The sequence below is a fragment of the Electrona antarctica genome (genome assembly GCF_951216825.1).
Source record: "Electrona antarctica genome assembly, chromosome: 3".
NCBI lineage: Eukaryota > Metazoa > Chordata > Actinopteri > Myctophiformes > Myctophidae > Electrona > Electrona antarctica.
The window spans coordinates 22370495-22398172 of NC_136808.1; the positions used below are offsets into that span (position 1 = coordinate 22370495).

General features: G+C 42.8%; 1 protein-coding gene across 1 annotated transcript; it reads left to right on the forward strand.

The window, feature by feature from the left end:
• Window positions 1–3504: 3504 nt before the first annotated feature.
• LOC306919694 (aggrecan core protein-like) lies at window positions 3505–27286 on the forward strand. The gene is made up of 19 exons (XM_079496248.1): window positions 3505–3602; window positions 3959–4050; window positions 6707–6998; window positions 8525–8699; window positions 10597–10724; window positions 11111–11404; window positions 12259–12564; window positions 14340–14514; window positions 14953–15080; window positions 16196–16489; window positions 16590–16676; window positions 16848–18578; window positions 18848–18961; window positions 20250–20363; window positions 22744–22902; window positions 23044–23126; window positions 23373–23517; window positions 24391–24573; window positions 26635–27286. Exons 1-19 carry the CDS (start codon window positions 3515–3517, stop codon window positions 26712–26714), a joined length of 4668 nt encoding a protein of 1555 aa, XP_079352374.1. The 5' UTR covers window positions 3505–3514; the 3' UTR covers window positions 26715–27286.
• The last annotated feature ends 392 nt before the right edge of the window (window positions 27287–27678 follow it).

A 27678-nucleotide genomic window follows, 5' to 3' on the forward strand; every position in this document is an offset into this window, starting at 1 on the left:
ACATTCAATTTGAACTTAACTAAATGATTGTGCTTGAATGTGAGCAGTGTTGTTAACGGTGCCTCCCATGGAATACACTGTACCGTTTACATAGGTTGTATATTATGACGTCAGAGCTCCTGAACAGCGCAGAGGGCGAACAGATCTGGTCTTGTGGTGTAGTTTAAGGGTGTGTAGCCCTCCTCACCACACCAGTTGAATGGACACAGTGTGGAGTGTACCTCTTCCAGCACTCACACTTAAGTGAACTGCTAATGATCTCAAAACACATTTTTAGCCCCAAATGCCACTCCCTTGAAACACTTATAGGAAGAAGGAACGTTTTCTTAATAGTGCTGCTTCACCGCATGACCCTTAGAATCTCCATGTACTGGGGTAAAACATTTGGCAGAAATAGCAGATCTACAAGCTCACAGCGTGACGCAAACGCGACACGTTGTGAGCTTGTCGATCTGCTATTTCCACCGAATAGATTTGGTGTAGACGTGAGGGGGAAAGGGAGTGGACCAATGATAGACCCCTGAGGGAAGCTGCATGGTTTGTAGGGTTCAAGTGGTGAAGAAACCAACATTTGTGCTTCCATCATGCCATGCACTGTAATATACTGTAAGGGATAATATGTGGCCGTGGTCATTGTCGGGAGATAATTCACCGACAGGGAGTGTATCATAGGCTCATTATGTCAGATTGTCACCTCCCCCTTCACATTCAATAGATCCCGTGATATTTTGTGGCCAGATGTAATTTCCTGGGGTCTAGTAGGACTATAGACAGTAAATAATAAAAAAGAAATTGCTGTAACATTTTGTGAAAAAAATACATATTTAGCCCCATGTTCGAATGCCCCTGCCCCCCTGTCAAAAATGGCTAAAATGAAAGAAAACAGCAAATGAAAAAGAAAAAATAATAATAATAACGTCACTCATCTTTTACTTTCTCTAGTGACAACCTAAAACATGAACCTTGGTTGAAAGAAAAACAAAGTTGTCCTTTAAGCTGAAGAAGACCACATGCATATTTACTCGGGTCAGTTCAGGACAGCTAGGTTGCAGTAGCCTGTAGAATCTGTGAAAAGCGCCAGAAGGATTCTCTTCTCTCAGAGGTTATGCCAGGATAGCATCCAGCTTGGAAATATGTTCTTCCTGATCACACCTGTAATGTCAATTTCTCTATGAACTGAAATGTTCCTGATCACATCCACAGGCAACCTCTCCTATTTCCTACAACAGTATACTGTGGCATAATAGCCACAGGATGCATTCATCACTTCTTCATTCACCTTGCTGAATGTAACTGTTACTTGCTTTTTCTGCTATATGGGTAATTATAAGAGTACTTGAGACCCCAGTGCATGGGTACTGCCCATAGATACGAAGTGAATGTAATTGTAGTAGTTTTTCAATGGAACTAAACAATGTCTTGTGGCGTTTTAGACATGTTGTACAGCAGTGTTTCTCCAATGGGGTATAGCCTACCAGTAGCCTACTGTACCTCTATGGATACTTACTTTAAAAAATAAGTAAAGTAAAGTATACATTAACAACAATAAGGTCTAATATTTCTACAATTGGTACAAATTGCTACAACATCTCTATAATACACAGTATATGTATTGTATATCCACTCATTTCGGGGCATAAATAAGACATTGCAAGATAAAACCAAGTCTGGTAATGACCACATTAATCCGTATCAGGAAGAATGTTTTGTGCTGGTGAAGGGGGTACTTTTAGTGGGAGTACACCATTAAAAAATGCTTGACAACCAACCACTGCTAGCGCTGTATAGTCTACAGTATGTCTAAAGCAGAGGGAGGCAACCACAGGCGCCAACATTGGCAGTGGCATCACTGACCCAATGGCTTAACCCATTTAGATCTGAGCTCGATTCTACAAAATGTCTTCTAAAATCATGACCGTTTTCTGAAAACCCTGTTTCTACCTGTATGTCAGTGGTTTTCAAACTATTTCATGTCAAGGACCCCCAGAATTACTGTATATGTAATTGGCCGCCGAGTCGACCCCCATCTGAACATATGTTGTTCCAGGGACCTCCCCCCATGCAGAAGCAAAGATTTGAGTTAAAGAAAAAAGTTCGCTCTGAAATAATATATATTCAAAGATTTGCGCCACATATTTTCATGATTTAAAAAAAAAAATAGCAGATCTACAAGCTCGTAGCGCGGCACTCGGTGCCACGCCACGAGCTTGTAGATATTTTCTTTAATTATTAGTATTTTGATGATGTGGTGTCATCATAATTAAATTTAATGTTGATATGGCAGGCCCGCTGCTGGCAGGCACGCTGCTGGCAGGCACACTGCTGCTGATATGGCACGCTGATATGGCAACATTTCAGACAGGTCCATGTTGCAGACCCCTGGTCTACAGTCTACAGTAGGATGTTGTAAATCTGCAGATTACATGTAGGTCAGGTTGTTCTACTCTACCGTACGGTGGACATACAGTACCTTACAGTATCCTCTAATGCAGGTGTTTATTGACATGGACACACACGCACACATGCACACAAGCACGCACACACCAGTGTTTATAGTTTTAGTCATCGTCTCTTGAATAGTTTTTATTTCGTTTTAGTCACATTTTAGTCACCTGGAATGTCTTAGTGTTAGTCTAGTTTTAGTCGACTAAATCTACAGTTGATTTAGTCGACTAAAATGTGTTTTGGCGGGCCTCAATGCCGTCGTAATGGCTGATTTTACACTTGCTGGAAATAGCCGATCTACAAGCTTGTAGATCGGCTATTTATTTATAAGTGTAAAATGACTTATACTGGATCTATTGTCCACTAGTCCCTTCCTCACATTTTAGTCTAGTTTTTATTTGTTGACGAAATTGTCAACAATATAATAGTCTTAGTTTTAGTCATCATAGCTTCGTTTTGATTTAGTTTTTGTCAGTGAAAAAAGGTAGTCGACGAACATTTTTCATCATAGTTTTAGTCGACGAAATCAACACTGACACGCACCCACAGAGAGGAAAAGTTTCAGCTTCTACTTTTAGAGGAGTGGGAACTTGTTACTCAGACATAAATGGAATAATGGAAAAAATAAATCTCTTTTGAAATAACTGGATGTCTTTGTTCCCTGTGAGAAAGTCTGTCACAGCTCATGGAATATGTATTTATTCATAGGCCTGCATGCACAGAAAGTCATAACTGTCTACTGTGTTACTAGGTGAAGTGTCAAACAAAACAAATCCAAACACAAATGTCGGTTACACTACGTAATATGTTCTGTAGACACATTTACCTATGGAATTAATAGTTGACTGGAATTAATCTGACTCACTAAATTAACAGTAATTATACTGATGTTACACAGAAAATATACTCCTGTGTTAATTTAAATCTGAGAGTTAGGTCAACGTTGAGGATTTTACAATGCACCTCATCAAAACGTTAAATTAGTAGAAGAGGATTCATTCATTCATTCATTCATTCATTCATTCACTCATTGTATTATAATTATCTATGTTTTACTTTCAGGTAAAACATGAGCCAGCGCTTTCTATTGCTGTGTATGATCCTGCGTGTCATCTCAGCCACATTTGATTATATGTACGAGGATCAAGCCTTTTTTGGTAAGTGTGGGTAAGTGTGTACATTGTTGTGGCCAGATGTAAGCGTGAGAAGCATTTTAACCATTTAAAAAGAAAAGCAGTGAAAAATTCATTGTCAAGGGCAGAACACAGGCGTGTTGTGAGCCCAATTTAAAAAAATATATATTTTAAAATGTATTAGTAATAGATTAGTAGTATATTAATATAGCACGCAATATAACTGTTTTGCTGTGACACACACACACGCACATGCGCACACGCACGCACGCACGCACACACACACACACACACACACACACACACACATATATATATATATATATATATATATATATATATATATACATATATATTCATCATTTTATTTATTTTTTCAGACCCTGAAGATGTGCTAAGTGTGAGCATTCCTCTGGACCAACCACAGCGCCCTCTACTGGGAGGTACCTTGGTGTTACCATGCTATTTCCAGGTATGTCTTATTGGGAGATTAATCAGCAAACACATTGGTCTCGTCCCATTCTAGTTGTTTTTAGATTAATCGGCATCGGTTCGATTAATCAATCAGACCGATTAATGAATCGGTCCGATTAATCGGTCTGTCTTTACAGATAAACAAGCCCAAAGTAACAGCTTGAACAGATCTACAAGCTCACAATCTTAAATATAAAAGGTATTTAAGTTAAATCTGACTTGCCTAAACCTGCAGTGCAGATACCCTGTTACATGTATTTTTCAGAATGGACAAAATTATTATAATTTTTCAATACAGAATGAGATCATATCGACATCGGTAATATCGGTTATCGGCATAACAGCAATTAATTATATCGGATATCGATATCGGCCAAAATGTCTCATCGGCACATCCCTAGTATGTCTACAAATCAATATAATTATGATGGATGGGTTTTTGATATGACAGTTGTTAATCATGATGACTCGTATTCATCTACACTTGCAGCACAGACACACCTCAGTCAGGGGAGGTAGAATACAGAAGGGACACAGGTGCTGCTGTCTGTCCCTAATCACTCAGGGTGGCTAATCAAATGATCAACGTATACCAAATAAAATGACATAACATAAAATGACATAACACATTAATCCTGCTCTCCAACTCATTGTGATGCTTGACCACAGGTGTACGCTATAGCAAGGGGTTTTCAACTGATTGTGAACGAGGGACCACCACCCTGAGGTGGTCCCTCACCCAACCACCCAACCACTATTGTGTTGGGTGGGGATATGGGCTATAAGATTAGTGCTTTTGTAAGTTAACACTTGCTATGCATCCCATGTGGATACATTACATCCCACTGTTTCTCAACCGTTGACTACTACTGGTAAAATGTCCTATTAATAATAATGACTCTGTATTGCCATGCTTTTTGTTCTTGCTTAATGTAAGTCGCGATCTGGATTAAGAGCTTCTGCTAAATGCCTAAATTGTAAATTGTAATTGTAACCAGACAATCCGGTGCACTTCCCCCTTCTTGAGATTCTAACTCCCTTTTTCTGTTGAATTTCTTGAACTCCAACTTGTCAGTAAATGACTACATGGATGGACTCAGCATAGGTCACCAGGTCTTTCAGTTTACGGTTTCTCAACTAGTGGAAAGAACATTTATAACAAATCAACAAATCCTATACATTACTAAATGCATGGTCAGGGACCACATGCAATACCTCCACGGACCACCAGTGGTCCACGGACCACCTGTTGAAAACCCATGCGCTATAGGACAGAAACATACCGTATATCACATGCAATCATGTCTCGCATATGCCAGTGTTGTTTGCACCTCCAAGACAGTGTTGTTTTTGGCAGCAAATTTTGATTTTAGTTTTAGTCATAGTCTCTTGAATAGTTTTAATTTAGTTTTAGTCACATTTTAGTCACCTGGAATGTCTTAGTGTTATAGTCTAGTTTTAGTCGACTAAATGTCATAAGATTTTAGTCGACTAAAATGAATTTTGGCGGGCATTGATGCCGTTTTTACACTTGCTGAAAATAGCTGATCTAGAAGCTCACACCGCCTCGTGCTGCGATGCGTTGTGAGCTTGTAGATCGGCTATTTTCAGCATGCAAGTTGATGCAACCAAGTGTAAAATGACATGGAGCTCTTGTCCACTAGTCCCTTCCTAACATTTTAGTCTAGTTTTTATTTGTTGGTGAAATTCATCAGTGAAAAAAGGTAGGCTAGTCGACGACCATTTTTCGTCTTAGTTTTAGTCGACGAAATCAACACTACTCCAAGACAATGGTGGGCTCGGCCATTATCCATACATGTGTCTCAAAGAATGGTGAATAACACAACCATAAACGACAATAAGTATCGTTATGTTATTATATTATTGTGCAACAGTATCCTTACTTACGAGTACAGTATCCTTATGCCACAATATCTCATGATATGAAGCGTCACTTCACTGGCTCCCCGTGCGCTTCAGATTTTATTGTTTGTTTTTAAAGGTATCTTCAGTGATTTCACTTAATTCAAATATCACTTTTCTTTTTCCAAATCACCCAAATCACTGAATGCTCCTTTAAATCACTGAATCACTGGTTTGGCATCCCAAAGTCCCAAGAGTCTTAAAATTAAAAAACACCTTTACACCTTGGCTTTTAACTCCAGTCCAGTGTCTCTATGGTCCACATTTTGTTTCACACTTTCTGCTCATATGGTACTTTTATTCCAATACATTACTTTGACAACTTTAGTTAGTTACTTTGTAGAATTGTATTATTATTACACAACATACATTAACCACTTCAGGCCTATACACATATACAATGCGTCGCATCGCGACGCATTGTATATTTTCTAAATATCTTTTATCCATTTTGAACTCGTGGAATGGGACATTCTGCACAATGAGTACATTTAGATGTGGTACTTTAAGCAAAATAAGTACTTTTACTTTTGTAATGTACTTCTGTAATGTAATTTTGCCAATACTTTAAAAAAAAAGTAGAGTAAGTAAAAAGAAAAGTCTTGAATTCCAGACTTTCACTTGTAACAGAGCATTTCTGACATTGCAGATATTGACACTTTTACCTATAAGTAAGAAATGTGAGCGCTTCCCCCCCCCCCCCCCCCCCCCCTGCCTATACACGTATACAGGACCACACCGTGCCCGACCCGGGAGCCCCCACCGTCGGGCCCCTCGCCCACCGCATCAAATGGAGCCACGTCACCAAGGACGGCGTCAGGACCGTGCTGGTGGCGCTGGGTGGGCGCGTGCGCGTTGACGACCGCTACCTGGACAGGGTGCACATGGTGGGCTACCCCGCCACGCCCACGGACGCCAGCATCAAGATGACGGAACTACGCTCCAACGACACGGGACACTACCGCTGCGAGGTCCAGCACGGCATCGAGGACAACCACGACTCTGTCCACGTGCATGTTCAAGGTATACCTATACAGCAGTGGCGTGCACAGATAGACACTAGGGGGTGCTAGAGCACCACCTGCCCTTGGCCTCTGGACAACCACGACTAGCAGTGTTGTTTTCGTCGACTAAAACTAAGACGAAAAATGTTCGTCGACTACCTTTTTTCCACTGACGAAAACTACATGGAAACTAAATGAAAACTAAACTAAACTATGATGACTAAAACTATAAGACTAAATATATGGCCAATTTCGTCAATAAATAAAAACTAGACTAAAATGTTAGGAAGGGACTAGTGGACAAGATATCCAGTATAAGTCATTTTACACTTGGTTGCATGCTGAAAATAGCAGATCTACAAGCTCACAACGCGTCGCGCTGCGACGCGTTGTGAGCTTGTAGATCGGCTATTTTCAGCAAGTGTAAAAACAGTCTTTACGACGACATCAAGGCCCGCCAAAACACATTTTAGTTGACTAAATGAACTGCAGATTTAGTCGACTAAAATCTTACTATATTTAGTCGACTAAAACAAGACTAACACAAAAACATGCCAGGTGATTGAAATGGGACTAAAACTAAATGAAAACTATTCAACAGACTATGACTGTTGAATAGTTGTCATGGACGATCGCCCAGGGGATTATTTTGATCAGCGTGAGCTTGAATTAATGTTATATAAGCTCCCAAACATCGTATTTTGTCCTATTTTGAGCAGATAAACGTCTAATAACCGTGCACGTTGGATTCGGATGTAGTCTGTTTCTGTCTGTTTCTACCATGTGAGTACAAAAAAATCACACCAGTGTGAAGTGAGATATTTTAGTTATGTTCATGACCAAAAACCTGTCATAAACATGTTCTCACTTCCTTCCTGGACTACAAAGTCACACCTCCCTCCATGCAGGAGGGGAAGTGCACTGAAGAATTATGGGCATTGTAGGAATTCAGCAATCCATTCAAACACACCTGTCTTCCTTAATAAAAATGAAAATGAATAAAAAAGTAGCAGATCAACAAGCTCAAATGCGCCGCGCCGCGTTTTGAGCTTGTGCATAGATGTGCTACTTTTGTGCTGTTGTATGACGCTATAGTAGGCTATATGCACAAGAAGGGCGTTCATTTACGATAAAATCTAAAAAATAAAAAATAATTAGAATCTGGAGATAAGATGTCTCTTCCCTGACGGCAATGATAATACATGGTAAGGCTTAACCCATTTTGGACGGGAACCCCTTTTGGTGTTTTAAGCATTACGTTATAAAAAATAGCAGATCTACAAGCTCATAGCGCGACACCGAGTTCCGCGCTATGAGCTTGTAGGTCTGCTATTTTTGAAAAATCGTGAAAATGCGGCACAAATCTTTGAATATATATTATTTCAGAGCGAACGTTTTTAACTCAAATCTTTGCTTCTGAGGGAGTCCCTGGAACAACATATTTTCAGATGGGGGTCGGCGGCCAATTACATATAATGTTTGGGGTCATTGACATGAAATATTGAGCACCACTGATATACTTTTTTTTTTACGTCATATTTCCAGGCATTGTGTTCCACTATCGGGCCATCAGCTCCCGCTACAGCTTGACCTTTGAGAAGGCCAAGGCAGCATGCCTCCAGAACAGTGCCGTGGTTGCTACACCAGAACAGCTGCAAGCTGCCTTTGAAGACGGATTCCACCAATGTGACGCCGGCTGGCTGGCAGATCAAACAGTAAGGTCAGTTATCCTGCTATTTTCACTATATAGTTTGGGTCCTGGGCAAAGGTCTAATTTCTCTTTTGGATGATAGAGTATGTTCAAATCAAATCAAACTTTATTTATAAAGCACGTTTAAAACAACCAAGGTTGACCAAAGTGCTGTAAAGATCAGTGGCAAAACAGAGATAAGCAAGAAAACACAAAATGCAAACAAGAAACACAATCAGAAATGTTGACATGATACAGGGAGCAACATAATAATGAAAGGTTAAAACAAACCCAAAAAAAAGCCAAGATAAAACAAACATTAAAAGGACTCAAGAGGGATTAAAAGCCAGGGAGAATAGATGAGTCTTAAGGTGAGACTTAAACACATTTATAGACGGGGCAGATCTAATATGAAGGGGCAGGATCTTCCAGAGCCTGCATGGGAGCTGTTGCTGCAAAAGAGCGTGCGCCCCCTAGTGCTCTTCTTAGTTATTCGGGCTAATAAGTTAATCGGTTAATACAATATAACTAAAACGCACTGGAAACCACTGTGATAGTCTTAGAGTATGTTAATACAAGATTACTTGTCCAATTGGGGTGGACATTTAGATCGTGTCAAAGGTCATGTCTCACCTAGACACAGGACCTAGTTGACACGAATGTTGACCTGATGCTCAAGATAAAATTTCACATTTTCTAATCCGGGGTGCAGGGAAGAGGAAATACTAGAGCGTTAAGTGGTTAAAATACTCATGCAATACAATACACAAATAACACAATACAACACCTCATTAATAAGTCAAAAGTATCCTGTTTTCCTTATGCCATGAATAAAGTGAAATACTTTCTGTAGCACATCTTTTTCATTTTTTGCATTTCTTTCCATTGCATCAGTCTGGTCTTTGGGACACAGACACTCTTTGTCCCATTTCTGTGTCTATATTGCTATGGTTAGCAGATTGCACTTAGTGAAGAAAGATTGGCACATATTTGGCCAGCACACTCCTAAACTTTCATATTATTTATTGCAGCATGTGACATGTCTGGGTCAACCCTCTTAAACCCTCAAATAACAAAAAAGAGGCAACTATCATGTTCATTATTAGACAAAGCTAGTATTAAAAATCTGCAATTCAGAACCCTTTTAGTGATAAATTAATAAAACTAAAACAACTTTGGTGGTAGTTTGCCTACCTCCTCCTTAGTCCTCACATGGTAGGGTAGAACCATGACTGGTTGACAAGATTCAAGATTACCCTCTTTTTCCCCCCCCTGAAAGAATCAGGATTACATATGCAAGATGAGTGACACTTGGGGTGGGGGGCTGGTAGGCCATGACAGTTACGGATTGCAGCCTTACTGGAGAGTAATTGTGCCATGTCAGCCATTATCAATATTTGTAAACCACATAAATAATGTGAATATGGAAAATATAAATAAAAAGATGGCAGTTTCCATCTTCTGAGTCCTTGACTTTTTTATTCTTGTGCTATGGGGGGATTCAAATTAAAAAATTGCAAAAATAACAGATATACAGCAAGCTCAAAACGTGTCGCTTTTTGTCGCGTTTCAAACGTACAGATCTGCTATTGATACTTTGTGACGCTGTAGTATGATGATCACATCACGTAGGGCGTTAACTTACGAAAAAACACAAAAAGTTACTACACGGAGATAAGAGGTTTCTGCCTGACAACAACTATACGTACTTCATTGACACCCGTACACCATTGTTCAAACAAGTACACCAATATCTAAAAGCATTAGCCTACAGCATTGTGAGTAATATTAGCTCTGCTATATTCACATAATGTTTGCCTGTTGTTGTTTGCCCAGAGTGGGGACGCTTGGGTTGACGTGGTTCAGCCCAGGTGTTTACAATTACAGACACTTTTTACATCCCACATTTTTTACATCCGAATCCAAGGTATCCAATCCACGATCCACGTGAGAACTGCTTCGGCGACAAAGACGCTCTCCCCGGGGTCAGGACATACGGCGTGAGAGATGACAACGAGACTTACGACGTGTACTGTTTCGCCGAGAAGATGACGGGTAAATAAACACAACTCACATTTTCCTGGGGGTTTTATGTGTGTAATATGTTTTTTTGTCTTCGTTTTTTTTCTTTCTTTTTTTGATAATTTAGTCATGACCAAAAACCTGTCATGAATATGTGGTCTCACTTCCTTCCTGGACTACAAAGTCACACCTCCATGCAGCCTCCCCCTCCCCCCACAAGGAGGGGTAGTTCACTAAAGCATTATGGGCATTGTAGGAATTCAGCAATCCAGTCAAACCCTAACACAGATTTTTTCTGGCCATAGGGTGCAAATTTCAAATTGTGCTATACTCTACTACAAATACTATTAACATATAGTGACTGCAGTTTCTTCCAGTGGTGAAATGTCCTCCCTTTTAACCTTCTCACAATTATGTAGGCAGGGTTTTCTACAGTGCGTCTGCCACCAAGTTCACCTACGCCGAGGCTGCGGAGGATTGCTCAGAGCAAGGAGCCCGGCTGGCCACTACGGGCCAGCTCTACCTGGCCTGGCAGGGTGGCATGGATGTCTGCAACGCAGGCTGGCTGGGGGACGGGAGCGTCCGCTACCCCATCAACGTCCGCCGGCCGCAGTGTGGAGGGGGCCTGCTGGGGGTACGCACCGTCTACCGCCACGCCAACCAGACGGGATACCCACTTCCTGAGTCTCACTACGACGCCTTCTGCTACACAGGTATGGGTAATCTGGGCGGGAACCCCTTCTGGTGTTTTAAGGGCCTTGCAAACGGGGAGCGATAAAACGCGCATATAGTTCATTTTCAATGAGACCTGCGTTTTTGCTCGGAGAAGTCACGGTGCGACAACGCAAGCGTATTTACGTGAGTGCGGTCCTGTGAATTTGTTGTGTGCGTGCTCGTTTCATGCACACGCCCGCGACTAGACCTGGATTCGGTTTCGCTTTTTTTACGCTTGCGTTGTCGCGCCCCTCTTGAGCAGACCTGTAGCAGACCTGTCGTTGATCTACAAGCTCGTATAGCGCAGCACTGAGTGCCGCACTAAGAGCTTGTAGATCTGCTATTTTTGAAAAATCATGAAAATGTGGTGCAAATCTTTGAATATATATTCTTTCAGAGCAAAGGTTTTTAACTCATATCTTTGCTTCTGGGGACTGGGGGGTCCCTGGAACAACATCTTTTCAGATGGGGGTCGGCGGCCAATTACATATAATTCTGGGGCTCCTTGACATGAAATAGTTTGAGAACCGCTGACATATAGAAACATTGGTTTTTCAGAAAACTGTCAGGATTTAGAAGACATTTGTAGAATCGTCCTCAGGTCTAAATGGGTTCAGTCATTTCCATTATAGAAAACTTGAAATGGGACATTCTGCATAAAGAGTACTTTTACTTTTGGTAGGCTACTTTAAGTACATTTTGATGCCAATATTTTTTAATTCTGGTGTTTTACTTGTAACGGAGTCGTATACTTAAGCAAAACATGTGAGTACTTTTTCCACCACTGTGTAGAAAGCATAACTTTCACTGTGCCCGTCTTCCCTTCGTCTTGCCCCCCCTTCCCCCCCACTAGACCTGGCCGAGCCCTCTCCTCCTGGTGAAGAAGACGGCTCAGGAACAGACTATTTCCCGGGTGTAATCAGCGTTTCCACCTCCACCCCAAAGACTCCGGGGGTCTTTTTCTGGAAGACGACGACAGAGAGCGAGGTGGCCGGAGAGCTGTTCACTCAGCGGCCCACTGCTGCAGGGCTGCTGCCGCCTTCGCCTCAACCTCCGCCGAGCGTCACAGAGGTGATCATTGGCGAGGTGATAGAGGGAGTCACTGCCAGACCGGACGTAGGCAGAGGACGAAGCAAAATGTTTGTGATTTCTCCGACAGGTCAGTAGGCCAGTGTTGATTTCTTCGAATAAAACAAAAAATGTTCCACTGATGAAAACTAAATGGAAACTTACGGCGGCATCAAGGCCCGCCAAAATACATTTCAGTCGACTAAATCATATGTAGATTTAGTCGACTAAAATCGTATGATATTTAGTCGACTAACACTAGACTAACACTAAGACATTCCAGGTGACTAAAATGTGACTAAAACTAAATGAAAACTATTCAAGAGACTATACAACTAAAACTAAAATCAAAATTTGCTGCCAAAAATAACATAGACACTATTGGACATTATTATATGAATTATCGGGATCATTAACATATTCGATTACTAGGCTGGCTAGTAATGGCACCTTCTTTATTATTATTCCCACTTTTTTTGCATACCTTTTTTGTGACACTAACATACTTCCTTTCCTTTCCTTCCTTTCCTTAATTTGCAATAGAGTGGATCTATTAAAAAGAACTAGCTATACTGTAGGTCATTGGTCAAATACATAGACTTGCCTCATTGCACTCTATCTCTGTACTGTAGTTCTTGTCCAGTGGTGCACTTTCATGAATCATGATACTGTAGGTCAGTGTTTCATAGTTCATAACTTTGTAGGCTATAGCGGGTTACCTCACTGACATCGCCTGAAAGTCCTTGTCATTTATTGCTGTAATTTAACCCCACCCCTTTTCCCAATTTGTCAATGTTAATTTCACAAGTTTATAACCTTTGAACCACTTACTGTAACCAGGTCCATAACGAACCCTAATACAAACTTGAGGGTTCCCTCATTGGACTCAGTATCTAGTATACACGTGTCCTTCACCAATATTTCCCTATAGCATTTAATTACTTTTAAGACCCTTTTAAATGGTAAAAGGTGCAACTATGTAAAGCGCCTTATTTCATTCACCCATTCACACACATTCATACACCGATGGCGATGGAAACCATGAAAGGCACACAGGGACAAAGCTCATTAATCAACATGCCAGTTTTCACCTCAATGTAAATGGGCCAGAGTTAGCCAAAGCTACATTTCATCTGTAGTCCCATCAGGAGCAAGTCATCAGTTCAGTGTATTGCTCAAGGACACTAACTCTGGGGGAGCCCGGGTTCGAACTGGCAACCTTGCGGTTACCATCCGGCTACTCTACACCTTAGCCACCGCCACCGTTTAATACCGTTTAATGCCGTTTAAAACTGTCCAATTTATCAAATGTTACATAAGAGAGAGGCAAACATTGTGAATAGTCAAACTATAGGATTAATTTGGGGGGTCGCAACCTGAAAAGTAACCACTAGTAACCACTAGTAACCACTTACACCCTAATAACCACTTACATAGTAACTACTTACACCCTAGTAACCACTTACAACCACTTACACCCTAGTAACCTGCGCTGTGCTCGTGTCTCACCACGCCTCTCAGCCATTATACAATACACGATAACCTCACACCTCTTGTGGCCTATTGCTTTAGTCTATCTGGTATCTGGTTTAATTCTCTTGTCCTATAGTCTCTTGTAATCTGTAACTTTCGTTCGAGTTCAACTCACACTTTTAAGGTTGAATTCCATTGAAATGCTCTATTTCTTCAATGTACAGTATTTATGCTTCTATTCAACTGTATTGTGTGTGTGTGTGTGTGTGTGTGTGTGTGTGTGTCCCCCTTATATATTTATTTTGTAATTACCATGACCGTCAGTATTTAATACCATAACAGAGAAGAAAGATGACCAACAGAAACCAGACAGTCTTTCTCATTTCCATATAGGTGTAGTGTTCCATTACCGCGCTGGCTCTGGTCGCTATACGTTCACCTTCGTTGAAGCCCAACTAGCGTGCCACAGTATCGGGGCCGCCATGGCTTCCCCACAGCAACTGCAGGCAGCATACGAGGCTGGCTTCCACCAGTGTGATGCAGGCTGGACGCTGGACCAGACTGTCAGGTAAAAGGCCAAAAGAGACATTTAAATCCGTGGTTCTCCAACGTTTTTGTGTCAAAGACCCCTAAATTCAGGGACTACAGATGTAAAATTATAGCTTCTGGCTAACTCTGGCCCATTTACATGCATGGGTGTGAAAACTGACATGTTGATTAAAGAGCATAGTCCCTGTCAAATAAATAAATAAATACAATAAAAATAAACATAAATTGATTATGAATTTGGGTGCGGACCCCCACCTTCTGAAAATGTTTTCTGCCGGACACCCAGAAGAGAATATACGTCTGTATAGGTCTTAAATTATTGATCATTTTCCAAACATAAAAACAAATCAAACGTAGTTATTGTAGATCTGCTATTTTTGAATAATATAAAGTGGTTACTTTTGGCTGGGGAGTGGGGGCGACCCCCTAAATACGTCATTTATTTGTCCTTGCTCAGGTATCCTATTGTTAATCCTCGAGAGAAGTGTTTTGGAGACCTGGGAGATCGCCCTGGAGTCAGGTCCTATGGCTTGAGGCCAGCAGAGGAGCGCTATGACGTCTACTGCTATGTTGACGGCCTCAGAGGTGAGAACATTAAACCTCATCAATTAAAATGTCTGCATTTTTTCAGAGTTAGGCATGTAACGATAATATATTATAGTATATCGATATAAACTGGGGACAGTTTAAATCAATTTAATACAAAACATGTATCGCGATCCAAACAGCAGAGGGGTGCAATCGAGTTAAAAAATAAAATAAAATGAAGAAAATGCTGCATTTGTGTTCGTGAACCTAATATCGTGATTGGAATCGTATTGTGAGTTGAGTGAATCTTTACATGCCTAGTACTCATGCATTAAAGCAAAATAAAATCTCATGACTGAACAGGAGTCCCAATCTGAGGTTTGTGAAACAGCAGCTTATAGATCGCAACATGCTTCCATAGGATACTGTACTTTGGAATCCAATCTATGGAATACAAACGACGAGTGTGAGAACTATAATCCATGAGTACTTTCCCCCAAAGCATATTACAACATGTATGTTACTCACACACACAATGATGGTGGAAGAAGCAGCCATGCAATGTACTACACACACACACACACACACACACGCACGCACGCACGCACGCACGCGCGCACACGCAGACGCAGACTGGTATTAGCCAATTATGACCGCTCTAATCCTTGAGCCATGTTTAGCCCACTTCAGGCCTGTCTAAGTTGTGTTATTTTTGTATAATTAAAGTTTTTGTATATTCAAATGATTTAATTATAAAATTAATTGAAAATCAAAGTAGATGGCGCTAACTGTTGACTTAATTCTACTGGATATGCCACCAAAATGTGGAATGCCGTACCAACAGCATTCAAAAAGTGACTCCCTCCTTCCCTCCTTCAAAACCGACATAAATGAGCTTGTCAGAATTTCCCGCCACTGGTTTTCTGTAAATGTACTTTTACTGCTCCTAGTATTGATGATCTCTTCTATGGTATTGTATGTCTTTTTATGTCTTGATTAATTGAACACACAGGACCACAATGGAAACAGGCCCTCTGGGCTTTTTGTTATCCTTTTAGCATTATTACATAACTGTACCTGTAACTTTTGTAAACTGTTAATAAAGTATAGAATCAATCAATCAATCAATCAATCGAGCATGCTGACAACTCTCTTCCATCTGATTCATATAGGTGACGTTTTCCACGTTGGCTCAAGTGAAGGCTTCACCTACGACGAGGCTCTTTCCCATTGTCAGGAGCAGAATGCCAGCCTGGCCTCCACGGGGGACCTCTACGCAGCCTGGAAACTGGGCTTTGACATGTGCCGCGCTGGGTGGCTCTTGGATCGCAGCGTCCGTTATCCCATCAACAACCCCCGAGCGAAGTGTGGCGCAGGGAGGGCAGGAGTGTACACGGTGTATGCCCATTCCAACCAGACTGGGCATCTGGACCCGCACGCCAGATATGATGCCTATTGTATCAAACGTAAGCATTGCATTGTTCTGAGTCACCACCCTGCTCAAAATTAATCATATCATTTTCAACTTATGTGAGGTTCAAGTAGTAAGTGTATTTGTTCTTGCAGCAGATATTGAATACATTGGGTTGAACATCACAGAAATCCAGGAGGCTTTGGTTAATCTAACATCAATATCTGATCTATTAAGGCCTGGTAAGCCATATTCTTCTAATGATTAAAGTTTCAACAAAAAGATCATGAAGTTCATATTCACATTCCACTGACTGGCTTACTTATCTTTGTTTTGTTTCATGTCTCTCTTTCCCTTTCACCTCTGTTTCAATGTTCTCCCATGTTCTCCCATCTCTTTGTATGTCTCTATAGTTCCGCCCATAATTATTTCTCCCATAGCGGTGGAGACCTCAGGCTCCGGTTTGGGTTCAGCTGACTTCATTTCTGGGTCCGGGGCCTCTGGAGACCTGTCTGGATCTGGTGCCCAGTCTGGCTCTGGAAACCATCCTGGATCTGGGGACATTTCTGGGTCTGGAGGCTTGTCTGGGTCTGGGTCCCTTCCAAGCTCCGGGGACCTGTCTGGGTCTGGGTCCCTACCAGGCTCCGGGGATCTGTCTGGGTCTGGGTCCCTACCAGGCTCCGGGGACCTGTCTGGGTCTGGGTCCCTACCAGGCTCCGGGGACCTGTCTGGGTCTGGGTCCCTACCAGGCTCCGGGGACCTGTCTGGGTCTGGGTCCCTACCAGGCTCCGGGGACCTGTCTGGGTCTGGGTCCCTACCAGGCTCCGGGGACCTGTCTGGGTCTGGAGACCTGTCTGGCAGTGGGAGTGCTGAGCTGGCCAGTGGAGCGACAGCCGTCATCGGTGATGAACTGTCTGGATCAGGGTTCAGCGGAGAGGGCTCTGGGATCACTGTCATTTTCATCAGTTTTCCTGAACCAGAGGACTCTGGTTCAGGAAAACCCCAAGAAGCTGGAGAAGGAAGCACTGGAGTCTTCACCTTCCCCTCTGGAATGGGCTCTGGGATGTTCAGTGGTAGTGGGGACTCTGGGATGTTCAGTGGTAGTGGGGACTCTGGGATGTTCAGTGGTAGTGGGGACTCTGGAATGGGCTCTGGGATGTTCAGTGGTAGTGGGGACTTGTCGGGATCTGGTTCCATGTCTGAAGAGAGCGGCTCTTCCTCAGATAGCTCTAGCAGCTCTTCCTCAGATAGCTCTAGCAGCTCTTCCTCAGATGGCTCTGCAAGTGGATCTGGTTCCATGTCTGAAGATAGCGACTCTTCCTCTTCCTCTTCCTCTTCCTCAAGCTCTGGGGAAAGTGACTATTCCTCAGGATCTGGAGGTTCCAGTGACCAGTCAGGAGAGTTAGGCAGTGCCGACAGACAGATCCTCTTGATCGATGGCAAACTGGTGGAGGTAACGTCCTCACATAGCCACAAAGAGCAAGAGCAGGCGGGAGGCCTTCTGGAATTTAGCGGTTCTGGAGACATTTCTGCATCAGGGATGATCGACCCAAGTGGCTCAGGCTCTGGGAGTGGCTCCGGTTTCTTCTCAGGTGTGACTTTGTTTGGGCCAAGGCTCACTGACCTCACAGAGACATCTCTAGGAGAGCAGGAGGCCTCTGGGTTTTTGCTCTACGGTTCCGGGCAGGGAAGCGGCGAGCCTCTGTCTGGATCCGGAAACACATTTTATCCCTCTGGGTCTGGAATCTCTGGATCCGAGTCCTCTACCAGTGGAGACGAGAGTCTCGTTACATTCTTGAGCGGAGGTGTCATCATGACAGAAACGCCCACAGCAACCACCGTCTCCATGGAGCTTGGCCAGGGCTCAGTGGAGTACAGCGGACTCAGCGGAGACGGAAGCACCTTTGACTCGGGCAGTGGGGAAACCCAGAGCGGTGTCTCATCTGGGGCTCCCTCCGGAGATCTTCCCTTCACTGCCCTGTCCTCTTCATCCGGCAACATGGAGCTGATGACGGATACCACAAGCAGATCATACGGGACCTTGGGCCCTGCGCTAGCCCCGGCAGCACTGAATGCTGTTACCACGCCCCCGGCAATCTCTCTACAGACGCCAGGTACTGTCGAGGTGCCAGCTTCAGAGGAAGGTGAGTATTCCTACCCGTCCCATGTGACAATGTTGTGTATTGTTGCTGTCGGGCAGAAACCTCTTATCTCCTTGTAGCTTTTGTGTTTCTTTTGTAAATTAACACCCTATACTATCATACTACAATGTCACACAAAAGGATTTTCAGCTTGTAGATCTGCTACTTTTGCTACTTTTGAATTTGAATCCTGAAAATTAACAGTTTTGGACACGAGGTTTCCACCCAACAATGTGTTTGACCCTTCACCTTTCGCCTGTTTGCATCCGTAGATGGCGCTAACCCATGTGAGCCTAACCCATGCGGCGTTGGTTCATGTACGGTCGAGGGAGGAGTTGGACTGTGTCGTTGCCCTCCTGGACAAGGAGGCGAGAAGTGCCAGCATGGTGAGTCCCAGAGTCGTGGGATATTTGCATTAAATCATTCCGGTCTCCATGTCTGAACTACTGTACACTGAACTCATTCTTCTCTGATAAATGTTCAGTAACAGATGATGATGTGCTTTGAAAATAACCTTTGTGTGGAGTTTGCATGTTCTCCCCGTGTCCCCTAGGGTAGGTACCCTCACAAAAAAACATGCAGTAATCCTGGTCTCTAAACTGCCTCCCCCTGGCCAGCCGGGGCGCCTGATGGAGGGGAAAGGAACTGGTTGGAATAACGTGTTCCTTCCACGCGCTACGTCCAACCAGGGAAACCCCTGTCAGGTGTAAAGGAGCAACTTGGATACTCAGGCATGAAGGAAGGCATGGGGACTAGGTTGGCAGAGGGTGTGTAGAGCCCAGGATCACATTAGATAATTGACACGGGTGAAAAATGGGTTACAAAATCGTGGGATAAAAAATTATTAATCCTTTTTTTGTATATTGCAGACTTGCTAATGTTCATTTTGCCTTTTCTCTTCTGTCTTCATGTGTGTTAATGTACCACAGTTTTGTTTTGTGTGTTGCTTTCTGTCACTTATTCATCCTGTCTGTTGGGTAACTGTTTGTCCTTAAGCCAAGCCGGATGTTAAGGTGTGTGGCACATTGCCTGTGGGCCTTTCTCTGACATTTTAGGACCTCTACACAATTATCCCAACTGTCTCCAGACTATGTTGTTTTTGGTCTGCTGTGCTCATAAGCTGCATGCCTGCCACCCCCTGGCCATTTTTACTGTATGTATGCTTTCTTCTGAATGGAATCTGAATACTGACACTCTGCTGCAAATTGTTATGGATCAAACTCTAAACTTATTGCAAATATCATAGTCTTTTTTCTTTTTTTTTTACTTACTTCAGCAATGACAAAGACATAACGGTGGGATTTTGCTGGCCCACCTCAAACAATACATTTATAGGAAGTGGATATTAAGCACTCCATATTCAGTTACAATTTGAGCTTGCGGGTTTCTACAGAGTGCCCAGCTTAAAGAATACCCTTTACCAATGCTGAGTATTCACTCTCTAGACAAACATAAATGGATGAGTGTATTGCAGTTGCAGTGCAGTACATACATGTAACGAGTGATATATTGCACTAAGTCTAATGATGATCAAACATTGCAGCACATCATGATTCCATCAGTTCTGAAGTACAGTATGAGGCCCAGCTACCATCCCCTGCTCAACCCCCCCCCCCCCCCCCCCCCCCCCAACCCCCGCTGAGACAACAGTCTCAACCCACCCCTTTTTTGCAGAGCTAGACGTGTGCCATTCCAACCCTTGTGCCAATGGAGCCACCTGTGTGGAAAGCGGGGACTCTTACAAATGCTTATGCCTGCCGAGCTACGGAGGAGATCGCTGTGAGATCGGTACGCTTCAGCTAATAATAAGCACTAACAAACAAGCTCTCAAAAACAACTAGGAGGGATGTTAAACAAGTCATCGGTTGCACATATAGGCATATAGCATGACGTTGCTGTCAGGCAGAAACCTCCTATCTCTCTCCACGTTACATTTTTAATAAATGAATGTCCTACTTAATGAAAATTACAGAGTCACACAAAAGCATCAAAAGTAGCAGATCCACAAGTTTGAAACCCGGCGCAAAGCGACACGCTTTGAGCTTGTAGATCTGCTACTTTTGAATTTGCATCTTGAAAAGTTTTGGACATAATGATGAGGTTTCCACCCGACAGAGACACTAAGCTGTGTGGCTTTGTGATAACACTTGTTTATGTGGTCAGTCTTGCAAAAAACGACAGCCATTTAGGTGAGTCAAGAGGATGCAGGAAACTTTGAATGTGACAGTGGGGTGAAAAGAGTGGAAATGTACAAGTTGTACAACTCCACATTATTTAAACTCTCTTTAAATAATGTCTACTCTTGAGAACGATGTATCCCATTCCCAACAAGTATTATTCACCAATCACCTATCTATTATCTATTTTTCCTTTCTTCATATTAGACTACTGTATATGTTTTCTTCAAGTTGAACAAAGGACTTAAAATAGCCAAAAAAACAAAACAAAACAAAAAGAAACTATGGGTTGTGATTGTGAACAATATCAAACACTGTATCAGCTTCACTAATACATACTGTAGCAGACAGAATGATCCATGATGAAAAGGGCTTTTCACCATAAGGATACAGTGATTTGGTCATACAACCCATCTCTATTTGTATTTCACTCTCTAGTGAAAGTCACACATGATCAGGTGAGGCAGCTACACAACCAATATCTCATAAAAAACACAATACTTGGTTGACTGGAGTCTCTCAGGGCTCGACACTAGGACCCCTGCTATATCTCACACCACAATGTGTGAACTTGTAAATCTTCTACTTTCGCCTCAATGTTCGCCCCCAGAATAGGGACACAAGGAACCACTTTCATATAATTGGTCCTCATTTATGTTCATGATAAAACACCACAGTTTAGTTCTACTCAATCTGTGTCTCAAGGGAGGGCTGTGGGCAGTTCACAAACCCGTCCACCAGTGGATAGAAACTGCAGGCTTACTATTCGTGAAAAGTTGCAATGCAATAATGGAAGCCATCGTTGTCACGGTAATACAAATCTAAATATGTCTTGTTGAAAAAGAATCTGCCTAACGATGATGTCACTGGTGGACGGGGTTTTGAACTGCAACACTAGATTTACAGAATAATGGGATGAATCTAGAGTTGCAATACCCTCCATTGACAGCCTATTGATCCAAAGCGAATTTCCTGATCTGCTTGTATTAAACGAACCCACATTGCAGCTGTAGGGCAAGCTTGAATTATCCTCTTTCAATCTGCAAAGCATTTGTTTCATAAAAATCCACCGTAGACATGTTATGAGCTTCTTTCTGTCAAGAAATTCTGTGCAGGTGATTATTTTTAAGTGTTGGAGTTTGGAAGCGCTTGTCAAAGTCACTGAATGGCCCTGCATACCAACTGTTTCGAATTTTCACATAATGCAGGAGGCAGCAGTGCGACCTGTTAATAAAAACGAGTGCTTCCGAACTCCAACACTTAAATAAATGTCATGGCACGGAATTTCTTAGCAGAATGAAAGAAGCTCATAACATGTCTACAGTGGATTTACAGATTGAAAGAGGATAATTCAAGCTTGCTCTACAGCTGCAATGTTGGTGAGTTTAACGTCGTTTAACACAAGCAGATCCACCTACCAACGGAACTGATAATATCTTTGCGCTCGCTTTTGTTTGTTTGTTTATTACTTGCGCAAGCAGAGCGCGCAAGTACTGTAATTGGCTGTGTATGACGGTAGCGACGCTCAGCCAATCAGGGACCAAGAACAGCGACCGGCTGGGTATGTACTGTATGTCGGTACTCGGTACATTCCACCAGCCAATGAGAAACCACTGTTCTCGATGATGTAACTAAAGTACGTTTCAAAATTGGTATAAGGTCAATAGGGGACCGTATCGGCTGGGTGTGTGTGTATGTCGGTGTACTCCACCAGGCAATGAGGGACCACTGACCACTGCTGTATTTCAAACCTAGACAGCAGCAGAGAGCTTTAGGACTCAGAGCAGCAGTCGTACCAGCAGTGGTGAGTGCATGCACCTCATGGCGCGCTCTGCTTGCGCACAAGTATAGGCCATACATGGACCTATACTTGTGTGCAATGCGCAAGTTGGCAGCTCGACAGAGTGCATTTCTAGTTTGTTTTGTTTTTGTCTTTTCCGTGCTCTCTCACGTTAATGTGTGCGTCTTTCTGGTTGGGGGCGGGGCTACAGACCAGCAGCAGTGCGAGGAGGGTTGGGTTAAGTTTCAGGGGAACTGCTACCTGCACATGACGGCGAGGGAGACCTGGCTGGAGGCGGAGCAGCACTGCAGGGACCTGAACGCCCATCTGGTCAGCGTGGTCACCCCAGAGGAGCAGCACTTTGTCAACTGTGAGTATTAACGGCCATTATGGCCTGAAAATTAACCGTTTTGGACGTCCAAGGTTTCCACCCCACAGTGATATGAGAGAGAGAGAGAGAGAGAGAGAGAGAGCAGAGACCGCCCTTTCACTTCTTAATTTCTTCCTTAAGCAAACGCACAGGACTACCAGTGGATTGGACTGAACGATAAGACAGTAGAGAATGATTTCCGCTGGACAGATGGCACACCACTGGTAAGGCACTGTTATGATAATATGCATACATTCTGTTCCATGGTACTGTACGTCAACTACTAAATTAATTACCGGTATTCAATTGTAAATCAAATATTTTGTAGATGATTTAGAAGCAATTGGCACCATATTAACTTTCCTTTTTGAAAAATGTCACCTATAATAATTGAAATCCGAGGTGATTATTTGTGAGTTTTATGATTTTACACGTGGCAAAATGACATGATAGGCCTCTTTCTCCCTCAGCAATTTGTGAACTGGCGTCCCAACCAGCCAGACAACTACTTCAACTCAGGAGAGGATTGTGTTGTGATGATCTGGAATGAGAACGGCCAGTGGAACGACGTGCCTTGTAACTATCATCTGCCTTTCACCTGCAAGAAAGGACCAGGTAATACACTACGCACAGCAGGCAGGGGGTGGAACGTTCTGGTAGTGCCTGGCCAAAATGTCAACTTTAAAGCAGAAATCCCTAACTTCCACACATCCTTAATTGTCTCAAGTGAAGCGTAGAGTGACATATATGATTATTTTGTTTCACACGGGTGTGAAGTGAGGGGCGCTCTTATCATCAATCATCACATTCCGTCCTCAGCCAATCAGCTGAGCACATTGCGTGCTCATCACACAAAGCTGTGAGTGCCCCTCAAAAAAAAAAAATCAGACCCGTCTGAAGTGAGTGGTACTGTACTGTACTGTAAGTACCGACACGCTTTGATCTCGCCGCAAAGCAGGTGCCTATGGGCTATAGTTCCAAACATTGCTCCTATGGCTGGAACTATCCCATTGAGATAGAATGAGCATTCCATTGTTACAATGGGAGTCAACGCTAGTGTTGCCACTCTCTTACTATATTACTCTGACTGTACTGTACTGTACTGTACTGTACTGTACTGTACTGTACTGTACTGTACTGTACTGTACTGTACTGTACTGTACTGTACTGTACTGTACTGTACTGTACAAGCCCTCCTCCCTGGCCTGTGTGTGTGTCTGTGTCTGTGTGTTAGGCTGTGCAACAGTGACACTTGGTGGTGAACAAACGCTATAACGCTATTTTCGTGCTTGGACGGACAAACAGACAGACATACCCAGGGACAGACAGACCCAGGGACACACATAGCTGTTCTATAGGAGTGGTTGCACCACTTAAAAAAAAGGTTTAATTGTGAAAGCGATAGATAGGAGCTGGTCTATATATTATGGCCTACTGTCTGTACTGTACTGTATCGCCTGCATCTCAATGGTGTTTCCCTGCCCTCAGTGTCGTGCGGTGCCCCGCCTGTGTTGGAGAATGCAGCCATGTATGGGGGCAGGAAGTGGCATTACCCAGTCCACTCAATCATCCGCTACCAATGTAACCCTGGCTTCAGACAGCGCCACCTGCCAGTCATACGCTGCAAAGCAGATGGAGAGTGGGAAGAGCCCCAGGTGCAATGTACCAGACGTAAGTAGTACATTGTATTAGCTTGAGCATTGGCATTCAGGAGCGGGCTCCTTCGGTACCACAGACAGACTAGGAAATCAGTGGGACACTGATTAAGTTTTCTAGGGGGGTGAGTGTGGCCGGGTGAGTGATGACGAGTAGGGTGGGCGTGTCTCTGGCAGCAACTTGAACTTCGCTGTCGCCAGAAGGCAGCTCGAACAAACGCTTCCGCAAACGGCTGCAGCAAACACACGAGTGTGGCTCGAGAGATGCAACGAGAGAGGCCTAGCTGACTCACACCTTCGCAACAGATTGATGTATGCTTGTTGTATGAGATGTATAACTGATGCAAGCTCGCAATGCATTTCCAATTGGAGTCACATGGTTTGACACAACATTTGTGTTGTATGAGGGGGACGGGGGCAGTCGAAACACAGCCGAAAGCCATACAACACAAATGTTGTGTCAAACCATGTGACACATATACATCTCATACATCCATACATGCATCAATGTTGTATGCTAGATGTAAAGGTGTGAGTCGGGCCAGAGAGAGTTGCGAGCAGTGTTTCAGTCCTAAAGTGTTTGCGTGAGTAGTCTTAGGCTTAGCCTAAAGAGTAGCTTGCTTCTGTGCCAGGGGTCATCACCATGCTGGCCTGTGATGGACATTTTTGTAAAAAATGTTTTGCCACAGACATTATAATGGTGTGTAAAGCAGAACATCTCAAATCTGCCACGGACAAGACCAAGTCTTTGCTACAGACACATTTTGTCCGTGTATGGACATGTTGATGACCCCTGCTTATGACTTTCAGACTTTGAGAACTAAAAAACATCACATGGATGCACCTGGGACGTATCCTCAGTGATGTATCCCAAGGTCATCGGGGTTTTCGGGTCTCGCAATATCATTATACCCCTCACTCGGGTAATAATAATAATAATAATAACTTGAATTTATATAGCGCCTTTCAAGAAACCCAAGGACGCTTTACAAAACAGAAAAACAGACGGGTGACCCAGCCGGGGTGATCAAGTCCCGACTTACGTCCCACTAGCTACCCTCGATCAGTCCCACTAGAGAAGAACCAGGGACACACAATCCGCTGCTCCAGAACTACTCTGTACTGGGCGGCAGTGTTGTTTTTGGCAGCAAATTTAGATTTTAGTTTAGACTAAAACTTCATTCAGTTTTAGTCACATTTTAGTCATCTGAAATGTTTTAGTGTTAGTCTACTTTTAGTCGACTAAATGTCATAAGATTTTAGTCGACTAAATCAACACTCCTGGGCGGGCCATCCGGTGCGTGGAGGGACTAGGCACTGTGGGTTGACTCCCTCTCCGGGCACCTCCTACGCCTCACCAGTATATTGATAAAGGCCATATGGGTAACACTTTACAGTTCTGTACTAAGGTATTTACCCAGACAGTACAACATTGTTACTGCCAGATGGAAACCTTGACCAAAAAACTATTCATTTTTGAATTATTTACAAAAGTGAAACTAGTTGTGTGAGCTTGTACTAATTATGACACACCCACAATAGGAATGATGGGGTTAATTAAAAGTAGAGGTACTGTAGAAGTAGAAGTACTGTACTTAAGTACAATTTTGAGGTGTTTGTACTTTACTTGATTCTTTCCCATTTAAAATACTTTTACTTCAACTCCACTACATCTCAGAGGCAAATATATGTACTTTTACTCCACTACACTTATTTGAAAACTTTAGTTAATAATTACTTTGTAGATTTTGATTATTATTACAAAACATAGGCTACATTAACCATCTCAGTCTTATATACATTTCGGCCATTTGGCGTCGCAACGCATTGTGAGCTGTAGATCAGCTATTTTCTAAATATTTTGAAATCTTGAAACGGGACATATTATGCATAGTGAGTACTTTCTACTTTTGGTACTTTAAGTGCATTTTGATTGCAATACTTTTACTCAAGTAAATTTTGAATTCCTGACTTTTACTTGTGATACTTTTACTTAGGCTAAGTAAAACATCAACAAGTACCGTACTTTTTCCAGCCCTGGGTAATCCGTTCACACGTTCTTTTGTGTCCTCTGCAGTCACATCCAGCAGCAGAACCAAGCGGACAGCGACCAGAAGTAAAACACAATCAAACACAAACAGCTTCAGGCTCCACTAAAGCAGCGGAAAAGCAATCCTATAGTTATTTAAAAAAGAACATTTGCAAATGCAGCACACAAAATCTATTTTATATACTTTCTATTTTACATTGGAGGTTTCAAAAAGATTGACAACAAGCTCACATGAAGAAAAGACAAAAGCAACCGAAAACCAGAAGGAATATTGTATTACTCGATGATGAATTTTGTAGATTTGTGTCGCATCATGGAATTGTGTTGTATTTGTTTGTCCGCGCCCGTCATTACAGTTATAAATGATTATTTCCTATTGTTCAAGAGTGTATTATTTTTGTCACGTTTTGTCGTAATGTCAGTTGATTGCTAGAGTCATTGCTGGGATATTTTGGCCTATACCACGTCATAAACACAAGATCTTCACTCTCATCTGGTTTACAACCTTGCCACAACATATCTATAAATACATATTCCACCTGACTGGTTAGCATAAAGGGAGCACCATGTGCAAAGACTAAAGCTGGTGTGCCCAGTAAGGTTCTAGATCGTTTAGGGCAGTGGTTCCCAAACCTTTTCATGTCAAGGACCCCCAAATTGACACTCATTAGCCCGCAGACCCCCCATTTGAAAATATATGCCAAGGACCCCCCCCCCCCCCCCCCCATAAGAGAAGATTTTCACAGTTCTAGCAGTGATTTCCAACCATTTTAATTTCAAGGACCCCCAGTTTGAACTGAATTAGGCTACGGTCCCCCATTTCAATCTCTGGGACCCCAATGTATATTGTAAAATCAAAGTTAATTTGACTCTGAGAGTGTGCAAATGAAACCAAATGGACCCTCATTTGTACACTCTCTGAGTTACAGACCCATAAGGTCCGTTTGATTCCTAATTATCATTTAGCTGGGACTCTCTCAAGGACCCCACTTTGGGAACCACTGATTTAGGGTATGTATTTATAGCTAAGCCTTTAATGTTTGTCATTTCTGTAACAGGAATAAACCGATA

What these genes read in the sequence shown, in the direction of transcription:
- LOC306919694 (XM_079496248.1), top strand. Translation starts at nt 3,515, where the DNA reads ATGAGCCAGCGCTTTCTATTGCTGTGTATGATCCTGCGTGTCATCTCA. An exon ending in GTTTGTGATTTCTCCGACAG is followed by an intron (nt 12,565 to 14,339) that starts GTCAGTAGGCCA and finishes ATTTCCATATAG; the next exon opens with GTGTAGTGTTCCATTACCGC. An exon ending in GGACAGATGGCACACCACTG is followed by an intron (nt 23,127 to 23,372) that starts GTAAGGCACTGT and finishes TTTCTCCCTCAG; the next exon opens with CAATTTGTGAACTGGCGTCC.